This window comes from Carassius carassius, chromosome 5, assembly GCF_963082965.1.
Source record: "Carassius carassius chromosome 5, fCarCar2.1, whole genome shotgun sequence".
Taxonomy (NCBI): Eukaryota; Metazoa; Chordata; class Actinopteri; order Cypriniformes; family Cyprinidae; genus Carassius; species Carassius carassius.
This window is the reverse complement of record NC_081759.1, coordinates 6,254,380-6,267,608: the sequence shown is the minus strand read 5'-3', so window position 1 is coordinate 6,267,608 and position 13,229 is coordinate 6,254,380. Positions and strand designations below refer to the sequence as shown.

The 13,229-nt window shown below is 36.0% G+C and overlaps 1 protein-coding gene across 2 annotated transcripts in view; it reads left to right on the top strand.

Annotated features, from left to right (window-relative positions):
- The window catches only part of LOC132140699 (mitogen-activated protein kinase 1-like), a 30,908-nt gene extending 19,968 nt beyond the window's left edge, over window positions 1-10,940 (top strand). The window contains exons 6-9 of one of the 2 annotated variants that reach the window (XM_059549592.1): window positions 2,082-2,213; window positions 3,512-3,621; window positions 4,391-4,519; window positions 8,358-10,940. In XM_059549592.1, the coding sequence (XP_059405575.1) occupies window positions 2,082-2,213; window positions 3,512-3,621; window positions 4,391-4,507 (359 nt within the window). In that variant the 3' untranslated portion in view covers window positions 4,508-4,519; window positions 8,358-10,940. Of the gene's footprint in view, window positions 1-2,081; window positions 2,304-3,389; window positions 3,492-3,511; window positions 3,622-4,390; window positions 4,520-8,357 lie in introns of those variants that run through there. The other variant, XM_059549593.1, reaches the window with a different exon arrangement.
- The last annotated feature ends 2,289 nt before the right edge of the window (window positions 10,941-13,229 follow it).

Below are 13,229 nucleotides of genomic sequence, written 5' to 3'. Positions count from 1 at the left end.
ACCTATAGAGAACATTTGGTGCATCATTAAACGAAAAATACGTCAAAGAGGACCACGAACTCTTCAGCAGCTGGAAATCTATATAAGGCAAGAATGGGACCAAATTCCAACAGCAAAACTCCAGCAACTCATAGCCTCAATGCCCAGACGTCTTCAAACTGTTTTGAAAAGAAAAGGAGATGCTACACCATGGTAAACATGCTCCGTCCCAACTATTTTGAGACCTGTAGCAGAAATCAAAATTGAAATGAGCTCATTTTGTGCATAAAATTGTAAACTTTCTCAGTTTAAACATTTGCTATGTTATCTATGTTCTATTGTGAATAAAATATTGGCTCATGTGATTTGAAAGTCTTTTAGTTTTCATTTTATTAAAAGTTAAAAAACGTCCCAACTTTTCCGGAATTCGGGTTGTACATAAGGGTCTTAAAGTCATAAACTTAACTTAAAACCTGCGGAAACCATGGCTAATTCTGATAGATCTGAACTTTTTCATGTTGATTATTGATGTTGGGGTGAATTTAAATCACATGGGACACCAGGAAGACTAACATCACATTGTCTACACTGACATCAAGCTCTTTTTTTTTATAATGAAACACGAGATTTTTTTTGTGCAATTTTCATAAAGCTGTGCATCTGTAATTAAAAACATGCTTACTCAGTCAGCTGAATAATTAATGTACACTGAACGCTCTTCTAAAGCTCTGTATAGGCCATCCATCTCTGGACTGAAACATGATACACTGTGGTCAGTTTTGCATTGTAAGACTGAGATAAGTGTTTGATGGTTATCGCCAAAAAGGCTGATTCATAATTTCCCTTGCAAGCCGAAGCACATCAGATGTCATCGCTTCCCTTCTTTATTTTTCCTTTCTCCATCTGTTGCATCAGTTAAAAACTCAGTGTTTCCTGTCAGAGATGCTGTTGATTTTGACCCTGCAATGAGCTGATAACGTTGTCCAAGCTTCTGCGTGTGTTTGAAGGTGTGTGTTTTCCCACCAAACCCATAGCGATGGCTCTTAGAGAGAAAGTTAAACTTTCTTCCATTAGCATGCATGTCTTTGAACCCATCTGGCCTGTGCGAGCAGATGTTTCCCTGTTGATAAGTTGACTTACTTCCTCAATTAGATTGTGTCTGCACATCATTAGCCTGGTGCCATCTCTCTCATTCTCTGAACAAGCACTTATTCAATTCTGTGTCCACAGAAAAAAAAAAATGCTATTGTCTAATTAGGTTATTAAATGTGCAGTTGTTGTTTTGTATTAAATATAATGTATTAAAATTATATAGGGTGTTTTTCCTACTATACTTCACGCTGGCATTTATCACAGTTACTGAATAATTGAATACTGAATGTAAACATGAGCGGAAAAGTATGGTAAAAAGACAGAAAAAGTTGTGAAATTTGGCACACATGTAGAGGAGAGTCTCAACATTATCCACAACAAAGTTGGAGTCTCTATTTAAAACCTTCTAGGAAAAAAGAAAAAAAAAAATCACTGTTTCCATAAAATATAAAGCCTCACAGCTGTTGTCAGCATTGATCATGAGAGATGTTTTCTGGTGCAGCAAATCAGCATATTAGAATGGAGTAATAATCCTGAAAATACAGCTTTGCATCACAGGAATAAATTACATTTAAAAATATATTCATATATTGGGTGACACTTTAGTATAGGGGCCAGTTATGTCCTATTATTAACATATGGTATGTTTATTAATGCTTATAAAGCACATCATTTTGGATGGACATATTCTACATCCCTAATTCCTAAACAACTATCTATTAATAAGCCACAAACTAGGAGTTTTTGGAGGTGAAAGTAATTGTTATTTGTTTGTTAATAGCGAGAATTGAACCTTGAAAAAAAGCATTACCATACATTGTAATAAATTGTTTTGATGAAATAAAGAGAGATATGTGACTTCTTTGTATATCGTTATACTATATTTAAAATTTTATAAAAAAAAGGAAATAATGATATTTGCTTTTCCTTTTTTTTCGTGTTCTCCTAGTAATTTTTTTCATAATTTAATATCGAATTCTTTTTATTTGTCTCCCTTCTTTGCCCTGTAGGTATTTTGGGCTCCCCCACTCAGGAGGATCTTAACTGCATTATCAACATTAAGGCGAGAAATTATCTGCTGTCACTTCCTCTCCGCTGCAAAGTGCCCTGGAACCGCCTGTTTCCTAACGCCGACCCTAAAGGTCAGAGGTCATCTCCACACCCACACACCGCACGCAAAGAAACTAGTCCTTGTACCTTGAGACCAAGCCACCTTAAAGGTCCCGTTCTTCGTGATCCCATGTTTTAAACTTTAGTTAGTGTGTAATGTTGTTGTTAGAGTAAAAATAATATCTGTAAAAGTTCTGAAGCTCGAAGTTCAATGCCAAGCGAGATATTTTATTTAACAGAATTCGCCTACAAAAAACGACCCGTTTGGACTACATCCCTCTAGTACCTGCAGTAATGACGTCACTAAAACAGTTTTTTGACTAACCTCCGCCCACATGAATACACAAAAAGGGGGCGTGGTCTTGTTGCACTCCGACGGAGAAGAGGAAGAGCTGCGTTTGTGTTTGTCGCCATGTCGTCGAAAAGCTGTTATTTTCATCTCTGAGTCCAATCATCTTTGTTTGGGCTTCCCAGGGACACTGTACTTGGAGATTAATAGTTACAATTTATGTTTAACTTGGTTCCCAAAAATTATAATCCACATGTAAAACTATGTGCAGCACATTTTTCTGAGGACAGGTTGCTGAGGACAGCTTCCTCAATCTCAATCAGTTTAATGCCGGATTTGCACAAAGATTATTCCTGAAAGATGGAGCAGTTCCCTCTTTTGTCTGGAGAAGGCGTTGTTTATGGACCACAACCGGTAAGTGTATTTTATTATTTAAGTTAGTGCGTTTAACAGTTTCTGTAACTTATTAGACAAAGGACAACGCTGTTTAGCTTTGTTAACTAGATGTTAGGGCTGTGCAAAAAAACGAATGCGATTTTCATGTGCATCTCGTCAGTAAAAACGCTCCTGTGATTGTAAGCACATCTCCAGCACATGCTCCTGCCCACTTGCTTCTCAAAACTAGTCCAATCGCGTTTCCAGGAGGGCAGCCTGCGCTCAGCTGCTGTCTAATCACAACACAGGAACCGCTGGCACAATCAGAACGCGTTACGTATTTCTGAAGGAGGGACTTTATAGAACAAGGAAGTCATCAGCCCTTTTTATGACAGTGAAAACAGCGGTATACAGATAGGTGAATTGTGTGAAAAATACTGTTTTTTTTACACGCGAAACATGAACACATGTTATATTGCACACTGTAAACACAATCAAAGCTTCAAAAAAGCACGAAAAACGGGACCTTTAAACACTCAGTCAGGACTCATTTGAACAACATATATTTAAATTTGGGGTTATAACAATTAAAAGCTGCATCCACTAGAGGTTTGTTTTTAATGAACTGGTGTGATTATTTGTATATATGTGTCTGTTCTCTTGTAGCGCTGGACCTGTTGGATAAGATGTTGACCTTTAACCCTCATAGGAGGATTGAGGTGGAGGAGGCGCTGGCTCACCCGTACTTGGAGCAGTACTATGACCCCACAGATGAGGTCAGTTCACTACTAGTTGTTTTTTTTTTTTTTTTAGTAAGGAATAGCCTTAATAAATCGTATAAGGGAAAAATATTCCCCTAAAATAACAATGCACTATTAAAAAATAACAAGACAAACATTGCTATTATTATTATTGTTGTTTTTGTTATTATTAATGGTTATCTTCCATTTACATGCTTAATAATTTAATAATTACTAATAATTATTAATATAACTATTTTTATACATTAAAAGCAACAAGACAAATAATAATAAAAATAATATAAAATGTACATGCTTAATAATAATAATAATAATCATTAAACATTTAATTAAGTAAAAGATAAATATTCTTATATTCTGTTGTCAAGAACATAAGCTTGGTCATATTCTCTGCTGTTGTCTATCTTAGAGTTTATGGTGGTCAAAGGTTGAGAGTGTTTCAAACATGAGCACTATGAAGTGCACTCTAATAGCCACATGGCCACAGTAACCTTTGACTGTCTGTGGAGTGTCTGGTAAAATGCAATGTGAGTTTAAAGATTTCTCATGCCGATTAGCACATTTTCCCTTTTTTGCCTTCTTTCACAACAGCAGTTTTGATGTTCATTGTGTCTATGACTGTTTTTTTTTTCCTAAAATTACAAATTGTATGAACACTGAAGACTGTACTCGATAAATGTAGGACTACTTCTACCAACACTGAAAAGCGGTTGTATTAAAAGCAAAGGTACTGTTGTTAAAGCATTTTATCTCACAGTAACTATGCTTTATTTGTCCTTTATAGCCCGTTGCTGAGGCTCCGTTTAAGTTCGATATGGAGCTCGATGACTTGCCCAAAGAGACTTTGAAAGAGCTGATCTTTGAAGAAACCGCACGCTTCCAGCCAGGCTACAGACCATAGCCTATCGCACAGGTAAACTGCAGACTGAAGCCAGATGCACGCATCAAATAAACAACAAAATCAATCACATAAGTCAAAGAAAGAAGAAAAACCACAGATGAGTCAATTTTCTTTGTAACTGTAAGCGAGTGGTGAAGAATCCAGTCATTTTGAGCTCTTTAAGAGGAATTTCCATTCTGTTCATTTCTTAAAATGATTCATAGTTTCTCAGTTCTCCAGTTTTGAGTGTCACATAATTCTTCAGAAATTATTCTAATGACATTTTCTGCTCAAGAAATGTTTATTACTGTCAATTTTGGTCAGGTTTAATGCATCATTCTACAACCCGAATTCCGGAAAAGTTGGGACGTTGTTTAAATTTTAATAAAATGAAAACTAAAGGAATTTCAAATCACATGAGCCAATATTTTATTCACAATAGAACATAGATAACGTAGCAAATGTTTAAACTGAGAAATTTTACACTTTTATCCACTTAATTAGCTCATTGAAAATTTAATGCCTGCTACAGGTCTCAAAAAAGTTGGCACGGGGGCAACAAATGGCTAAAAAAGCAAGCAGTTTTGAAAAGATTCAGCTGGGAGAACATCTAGTGATTAATTAAGTTAATTGATATCAGGTCTGTAACATGATTAGCTATAAAAGCTTTGTCCTAGAGAAGCAGAGTCTCTCAGAAGTAAAGATGGGCAGAGGCTCTCCAATCTGTGAAAGACTGCGTAAAAAAATTGTGGAAAACTTTAAAAACAATGTTCCTCAACGTCAAATTGCAAAGGCTTTGCAAATCTCATCATCTACATTGCATAACATCATCAAAAGATTCAGAGAAACTGGAGAAATCTCTGTGCGTAAGGGACAAGGCCGGAGACCTTTATTGGATGCCCGTGGTCTTCGGGCTCTAAGACGACACTGCATCACTCATCGGCATGATTGTGTCAATGACATTACTAAATGGGCCCAGGAATACTTTCAGAAACCACTGTCGGTAAACACAATCCGCCGTGCCATCAGCAGATGCCAACTAAAGCTCTATCATGCAAAAAGGAAGCCATATGTGAACATGGTCCAGAAGCGCCGTCGTGTCCTGTGGGCCAAGGCTCATTTAAAATGGACTATTTCAAAGTGGAATAGTGTTTTATGGTCAGACGAGTCCAAATTTGACATTCTTGTTGGAAATCACGGACGCCGTGTCCTCCGGGCTAAAGAGGAGGGAGACCTTCCAGCATGTTATCAGCGTTCAGTTCAAAAGTCAGCATCTCTGATGGTATGGGGGTGCATAAGTGCATACGGTATGGGCAGCTTGCATGTTTTGGAAGGCTCTGTGAATGCTGAAAGGTATATAAAGGTTTTAGAGCAACATATGCTTCCCTCCAAACAACGTCTATTTCAGGGAAGGCCTTGTTTATTTCAGCAGGACAATGCAAAACCACATACTGCAGCTATAACAACAGCATGGCTTCGTCGTAGAAGAGTCCGGGTGCTAACCTGGCCTGCCTGCAGTCCAGATCTTTCACCTATAGAGAACATTTGGCGCATCATTAAACGAAAAATACGTCAAAGACGACCACGAACTCTTCAGCAGCTGGAAATCTATATAAGGCAAGAATGGGACCAAATTCCAACAGCAAAACTCCAGCAACTCATAGCCTCAATGCCCAGACGTCTTCAAACTGTTTTGAAAAGAAAAGGAGATGCTACACCATGGTAAACATGCCCCGTCCCAACTATTTTGAGACCTGTAGCAGAAATCAAAATTGAAATGAGCTCATTTTGTGCATAAAATTGTAAACTTTCTCAGTTTAAACATTTGCTATGTTATCTATGTTCTATTGTGAATAAAATATTGGCTCATGTGATTTGAAAGTCTTTTAGTTTTCATTTTATTAAAATTTAAAAAACGTCCCAACTTTTCCGGAATTCGGGTTGTAGAATAAAAGCATTAATTTCTTTAAAAAATGTTTTACTAACCCCAAACTTTTGAACAGTGGTGTTAATGTGATGAACATACATAAATGAATGGGTTTGTCAGTAGTGTAAAGACGTGCAGTGTTTGGTGTGTGTAATCCGGCTGGTTTTCTTGAGGGAGCAGCTGTTCCGTGGTTGGTCCTTTTACACTTCCTGGATTACATAACAGTGCCAAGAACATGAATATTAATAAAAAGCTTAAATTACTGGGCCCGTATTCTTAAAGATTCTAAGGATCCTCTCAGAGAGCTCCTAATTTATCTTAAAAATGTCTAGGAGTCTTATCTTAAAAGCGACTCTGAGCGAGGAAAAGACAGAAACTTTTATCTTAGTGAGGAGGCAGGGCTGACCCCATTGCTAGCTATAACAACGTGTTTTGAAGACTGTGATTGGTTGGTCATCCAAGAAGGAAATAAAAGAGCGCTTTTAAGAGTATAGTCTATTATAAGCACTTTTATAATACTCACTCTCTCTCTCTCTTTCTCACTCACACACATTGTATATATATTCATTATTTTTTTTATTTACCATGCTGTCATACTTAACGTATTTTATAGGAAATAAATAGCGACACAATGAGGTTCTGAAAGTGCTGTAATTGTTTATCACTTTTCTTCTAGAAGGTTGTGACAGACCCAAATCATCACTGCTGCTTAGTTGCATTTTTCCAGTTGCCAAATATGTTAATGTAGTGATTACTATGGCACTATGGCATTTCTGCGCGCTGGTGTTGGAGATGTTAGCATGTCTCTAATAAGATCGGTCCCAAACCTAATCCCTGCAGCGTCTTATTAACTCACTGTCATGCATTGTGCCACACATTTAGGGCATTTTCTCCACTGCTAAGAAAAAACACTTAAGCCTCTTAGTCTCGTCCATACTCCTAACAATTTTAGACCTTAAGATGCTTTCTGAATTACATTTTTCTTAACTAGGATCTTTTCTTTAATTTTAAGAGGAATTTTTATAGAATTTTGTTACTGGGAGCAACTCTTAGCGCTAAGATTTTTCATGAATACGGGCCCTGGAGTCTTGGATGGTTATTTACACAATTTTATTAGCAGGACTGTTTCCTTCTACTTCCATAATAAATGGAAGTGTAGATAGATTGGAGTCAGCAACAACCATTGACTCAACAACTTTGTTCCATAAATGTGACCCTGGAGCACAAAACCAGTCTTAAGTCGCTGGGGTTTATTTGTAGCAATAGCCAAAATTATAGATTTTTCTTTTATGCCAAAAATAATTAGGTTATGAAGTAAAGATCATGTTCCATTAATGGAAAGCTTATTTATTCAGCTCATTTTTGAAAATGTATTACTGGTTTTGTGGTCCAGGGTCACAAAAATCTTTAAACAATCACTGGGTCATGATACTAAATTTAAACTTTTAGAAAGACAGCACAGATAATTGTCACATGCAGCATCTTATTCAACCTAGTGTTGAGAATATTTCATGTTTTTGAAGTCTCTTAGTGTCAGCAAGGATGCATTTGTTTAATTAAAAACAGTAATAATGAAAATATTGTGAAATGTTATTGCATTGTAAAAGACTTTTGTTGTTATTTATTCCTTTGATGCAAAGCTGGATTTTCAGCATCATTACAGTACTTCAGTCTTCAGTGTCACATGATCCTTCAGAAAGCATTCTTATATGTCAACATTTCATATGATTATCAATGTTGAAAGCAGCTGTGCAGCTTAATATTAAGTATTAATTTCTTACTGACTCCAAACATATGAATGCTAGTGTGTTTTAATTACTCACCCAAGCCAATTTTTACAATAATTTGGTGCTTTGCAATCCTCAAATTCACACTCTGCTTGGAATATAGTTGTATTTGAGTTGTTTCAACCATAACTATTCCTGTTTTTTGCTCTGTCTGTAGGTGTTTTAGTCTGGATTCGATCATCCTGATGCTTCTGTCTCCACTTCTTTGTGTGCTGTAGTCCTCTCTTCGTCCTCATCGTCATCATCACCATCGATATCTCCACCTCTTCCTAAACTACAGGCAGCCCTCACAGTTCATCTGACCCCAGCTGAGAACATGCACCTCTGCTCTCTTAATCTGCTTCACTCCATCCGTCTCATCACAATGAAAGCGCAGCGCCTCTCTCACACTCGCACTCTCTCTTCCTGCCCGTCTGTGTGAAAGCTTGTGTTTGTGGACAACACCTCGTCAAGGTTTCTGATTCCGATGAACCCTTTTTCTCTCAGTCTCCTGATACACTTCAGTAAAAACAGTCTATGATTGTGTTCTTGCTGTGCTTCTTTCTAGCCTCCAGTTAATATTTCCAACAAGCTGCTTTTTTTAAAGTGTCTGTAAGCCATTCTGAAGTCCCACAGAGGCCAAACTGGGAGCGAACTCTTCAGATCTCTTCTATTCTTAAATCTATATATATGCAGTAGACTCGCATTTATCCACATTGTGCATTGCCAATTTCCTCAAAGTGCACAGAGCGTGAAATTTGCCACGGTGCCATTTTTAGGCTTTTAATGTGTTTTCATAAATGCAAAAATGTATTTACTATTGACCCCAAAAAACTAATTAATTTATCTGATTATTTTATAACCCCCATATAGTGACTTGACTAATATACATGCATATACATATGTGTGTGATTTAAAAAACCTGTAATTATTTATATGCATTAAAACCTGTAGGTTATTACATTAATATATATAAAAATAATTATTTGTAAATCGATTCCCAATCACTTCTAGAAATCTTAGAAAAGAGACAAATCTATTACATTTACTTAAGCACCAAAGAAAAGACCACTCTAAAGATTTTAGGCCACCTTGGAAAATGTGTACTTGTGTACAAAATTTGACCTAAGCCCTCAAATGACCTGCCAAAAAAGGCAAGTGCCATGCAGGTTTACATATATCCTGAAATCCAGGTGTTTCTTTTTTAATCTAAAGAGGCACACTAGATTTGATCATTTAGATAGGTGTAGAGAAACTTCTGTCATGGGAAGAAGAACAATCCTGAGTTTTTCAGTCACAATGGGTACATTTTGAATCAATGTCTATTATAAACGTACAGTGCCTGCTCATTTGTATTCATTCTTTCCTTTTTGAATATTTCTTTGTCTTTTTTGCTTTCCATGCACCCCCCAGCCGCCTTGTATCAATAAGACTGTGCCCTTGCATGACTGTTAAAAAGCTTTCTATACAAAGAAAATGGAAGTGCCACCTTGCTGGGGATTCCAATTTTGGACTCTCAGGTTTTTGTTATATCCTACCTTTTGTGGTCTCATATTTCCTATATAGAGTGTAATCGGTGCAAAAAGAAGACAGCTCTTTATTTTGCTTGTTCATTTCAGTTGCACTTCTTTCAAAATCCTTTCGGTGTTTGGAGAAAAAAATATTAATAATCGAGATTAGCTTTTTAGATGAACTAGCTCAACCAGAACGCCAGGTTTAATTCCTCGTGGAAATTAGGAGCCTCCAGCCATGGAAATGCTCCTTTTATTAATCCATTTCAATCATAAGATACTGTCTGCTGGTGTATTAATAACGATCCAGGGGAACTGAAAGTCTACCTGGAACTGCATACTCTTTTAAAATTACACAGCACTTGAACATTTGCGAAAATGGACGTCTAAGACATTAAGTTATTACTGATACTGTTATGCTCATATTTGCATGGCTTCAGCAAGTGTTTCTTGCCCACACTGGCCCTCGTTGGTTTACTAATCCTACATTACTTTTGTCTATATGCATCTGGCAAGACGCCACCTAGTGGTGATCTCAGGTGCTGGTTGATCAAGAAGAGAATGGGTGATTCTCTTGAATGAATAATAATAAAAAAAATTTACTTTGTAAGATAGCTTCTGCCGAATCAGTGTGCAGCCTGTCTGTTTCTGTGTGCCTTTATGTGTCATGAATAACAATTATTGTGCAGCTTTGTTTTGTTGGGGATCAGTTGTGACTTTTTTTGCCGTATGCTCTGAAATATATAAAAAGTGAAAACCGAGAAGAAAAAAAAACTACTCTTTATGTAATTTTAAGCCCTATTTGTCAGAGCTTTTGTGATTAATTTGAGGAAGTAAAGAAAATTTAATACGCCTTTTTTCTACCCTACCTGGTTTGATCCTGTTGCATTTTGCCTTCAGTTCTTGAAAGTTTTGTGCAGAACTGCTTTTATTGTAAAAATGAATGTCTAGTGATTTATTATTATTAATCTTGTAAAAAGGTCTCTGTGTATTAATCTACTTTTTGCTAGCAGTGGCAAACTTTTTGTTGTGATTTTCACTTGATGAGCTTTGAAACACCCAAATTTTTGATTTTTGTGATTACAAATATTTCAAAATTATATTAAAATCTATTGAAAACAGTGGCATTATGTCTGAAAGGCTTGTTTTTAATGCTCAAAAAGACAGCCAATGTTTATCACCGATATTGATCTCTGCATCTGCCTAATCATGTAACCTAGAAACTGCAGAATAAAACCAATTGTATTATATTTCTGCCTTGATTTCGGTCTCCTTCTTTGATGAGTGCTAGTGTTACACGTGCCACCTCACTAATCAGAACAAATGAGTCTGTCTGTTTGAGATCAGCTGTACAGTAAGCTGGAGTTGAGTTGTGTTCAGTCTGGATGCACGGCAGTGAACGACGTGACATTATGAGTCCATTGTGTTGTCTTGGTTGGCACAGCAACAGAAGTGCTCCTCTTTGCACTATTGATTGAGAGAATAAGAAAAGGTGCAGTGCAGTGATGTCATAAACGAGCATGAGCCTGATTTGGTTCCTGTTAGAGCAACTGATGGCAGCATCTGCAGCTTGATGAGAACTATTTAGACCTTTAGTAAAAAAAAATTAATAAAAAAAATAGTTACATGAGAAACAGTTAATAATGCTGTGGCTGATTTTAGCTACAAGCACAATGCATTATAAATGTTCTCCTGTGAGAATGTGACATTCATTATTATAGCTATAATAATTCTGAATAAATGTCTGTATTCTTATTTAACATTAATGCATGATGACAACGATCTTAATGTAAACACCCAACTATCTGAAAGCATTTATTGCATTTAAGCATTTAAATGGTTGACTACAAAAAAAACAAACAAAAAAAAAAGTGTTAAATCTATTGCCCAGGGAAAATATTCACTGAAAATACTTTGTCACAGTGTTGTTATGTTACATGGGGTAAGTAGTCACAAGTTAAATTGTCTTATATTTTCATATTTTGTAGAAACAGAAATGCTTAAAATCATTTTCAGATTTACTTTTTGGCTTTAGTACAATCAAAAACTAAAAGCAAATAACATTCTGGATACAATCTAGGAAAGAATGTCATACTTTTTTTCTCACACATTTTAATTGAATTTTTTTTAGGGGAGAAAAAAATATATAAAATAAAAAATATAGATATTTATTCTTTTTAGTTGTTGTACTAAAGCGTAAGGGGCTTTATCATTAAAAATATATATTTGAAAATGTCTGAAAATCACTATTAAAAAGATCCCTACCTTTAATAATAATAATAATAATAATAATGTTGTTGTTATAACGCAATCTTTTTATTCGGCATGGACGTTTTTAATAGCAGTGATTATTGTTATTATTAGATAGTCTCTGAGCTGCAAGTTTACCGCAGACTCTGGACAGTTTCTGGATCTATATCATTATGAAAATGCCTGTTGCGTTTGGAGTGATTACAGTGTTGACACAGTAGATGGAGACAGAGTTTAACTACATTTATGACGAGCAAATACTTTCATTCTCCTAAAATTATACATATTATTGGCTGCGGTTTCTAAACAACTCCCGCTAATGGAGAATGTGAGTAATTTTGGTTAAGACCGTTTGCTTATTTTCACACATTGCCATCATTCGAGGCAGTTCTCAAGATATCTACTGGCATTTGGCAAAACAGGTTTATTTACTAATAATCAATATATCATATTTATCGCTTCAACTAATACTTGAAATATAACTGATGATATTGTTGTTGTCTGAGGTAAAAGATAAAAATAGCACCAACATCCGGGCCTTTGCGCTGTTTACCTGAACAACGTGTTATGCTTTAAGGACTGCTGCGCGCTGCCGTGCGATTTGGCACGTGTCGTTGCAGTGAACGCGCATTATCGAAAACAAGCGAGATGCTGTGTGCGCGGGCTCGTGTTTGTCTGGAGCGCGGAGCCTGCGGTGATTGGCTCTGTGAGCGATCTTTCTCGGCAGCTGATTGGTTTGAAACAAATTATCCTTAACCCAATTGGTTTTCATGTCTGCGGAGGAGAATGTCGTCATAATAAACCTATATTCTTATATATGTTCGATAGAAACAATATTATCGATTTCTACATATTGTAGTCTATATTCAATATATTTCAATACTATATGTTGGAAATTATTATTGACATTTTCACTGGCTGTAATATGACTGCCATTTTAATAATAAAAAAGGTTCGATAGAAACAAACCGATGGTATTAAAAGCAACCAGAATCATGAGGTATCTTTTAGACTATAAAATATATCCATCGAGGCAGTAGGAGTATAAATCTATATAATAGTAATTAAAGACATATATACATTTAATAATGAGAGCATTTAGTGTTCAAGACATATTTACTGCTGTGCCTTTAAAGGGTATCTTAATAAAAAATATTTTATTGAATTAATCGTATTATAGACTAATTGTGTCTTATTTCAAATGTAAATGTAATAGCGACTTGAACTTCAAAGTCTTACTGCTTGCAAGTAGATATAATTACTCTAGGAATAAAAAATCCATCAAGATA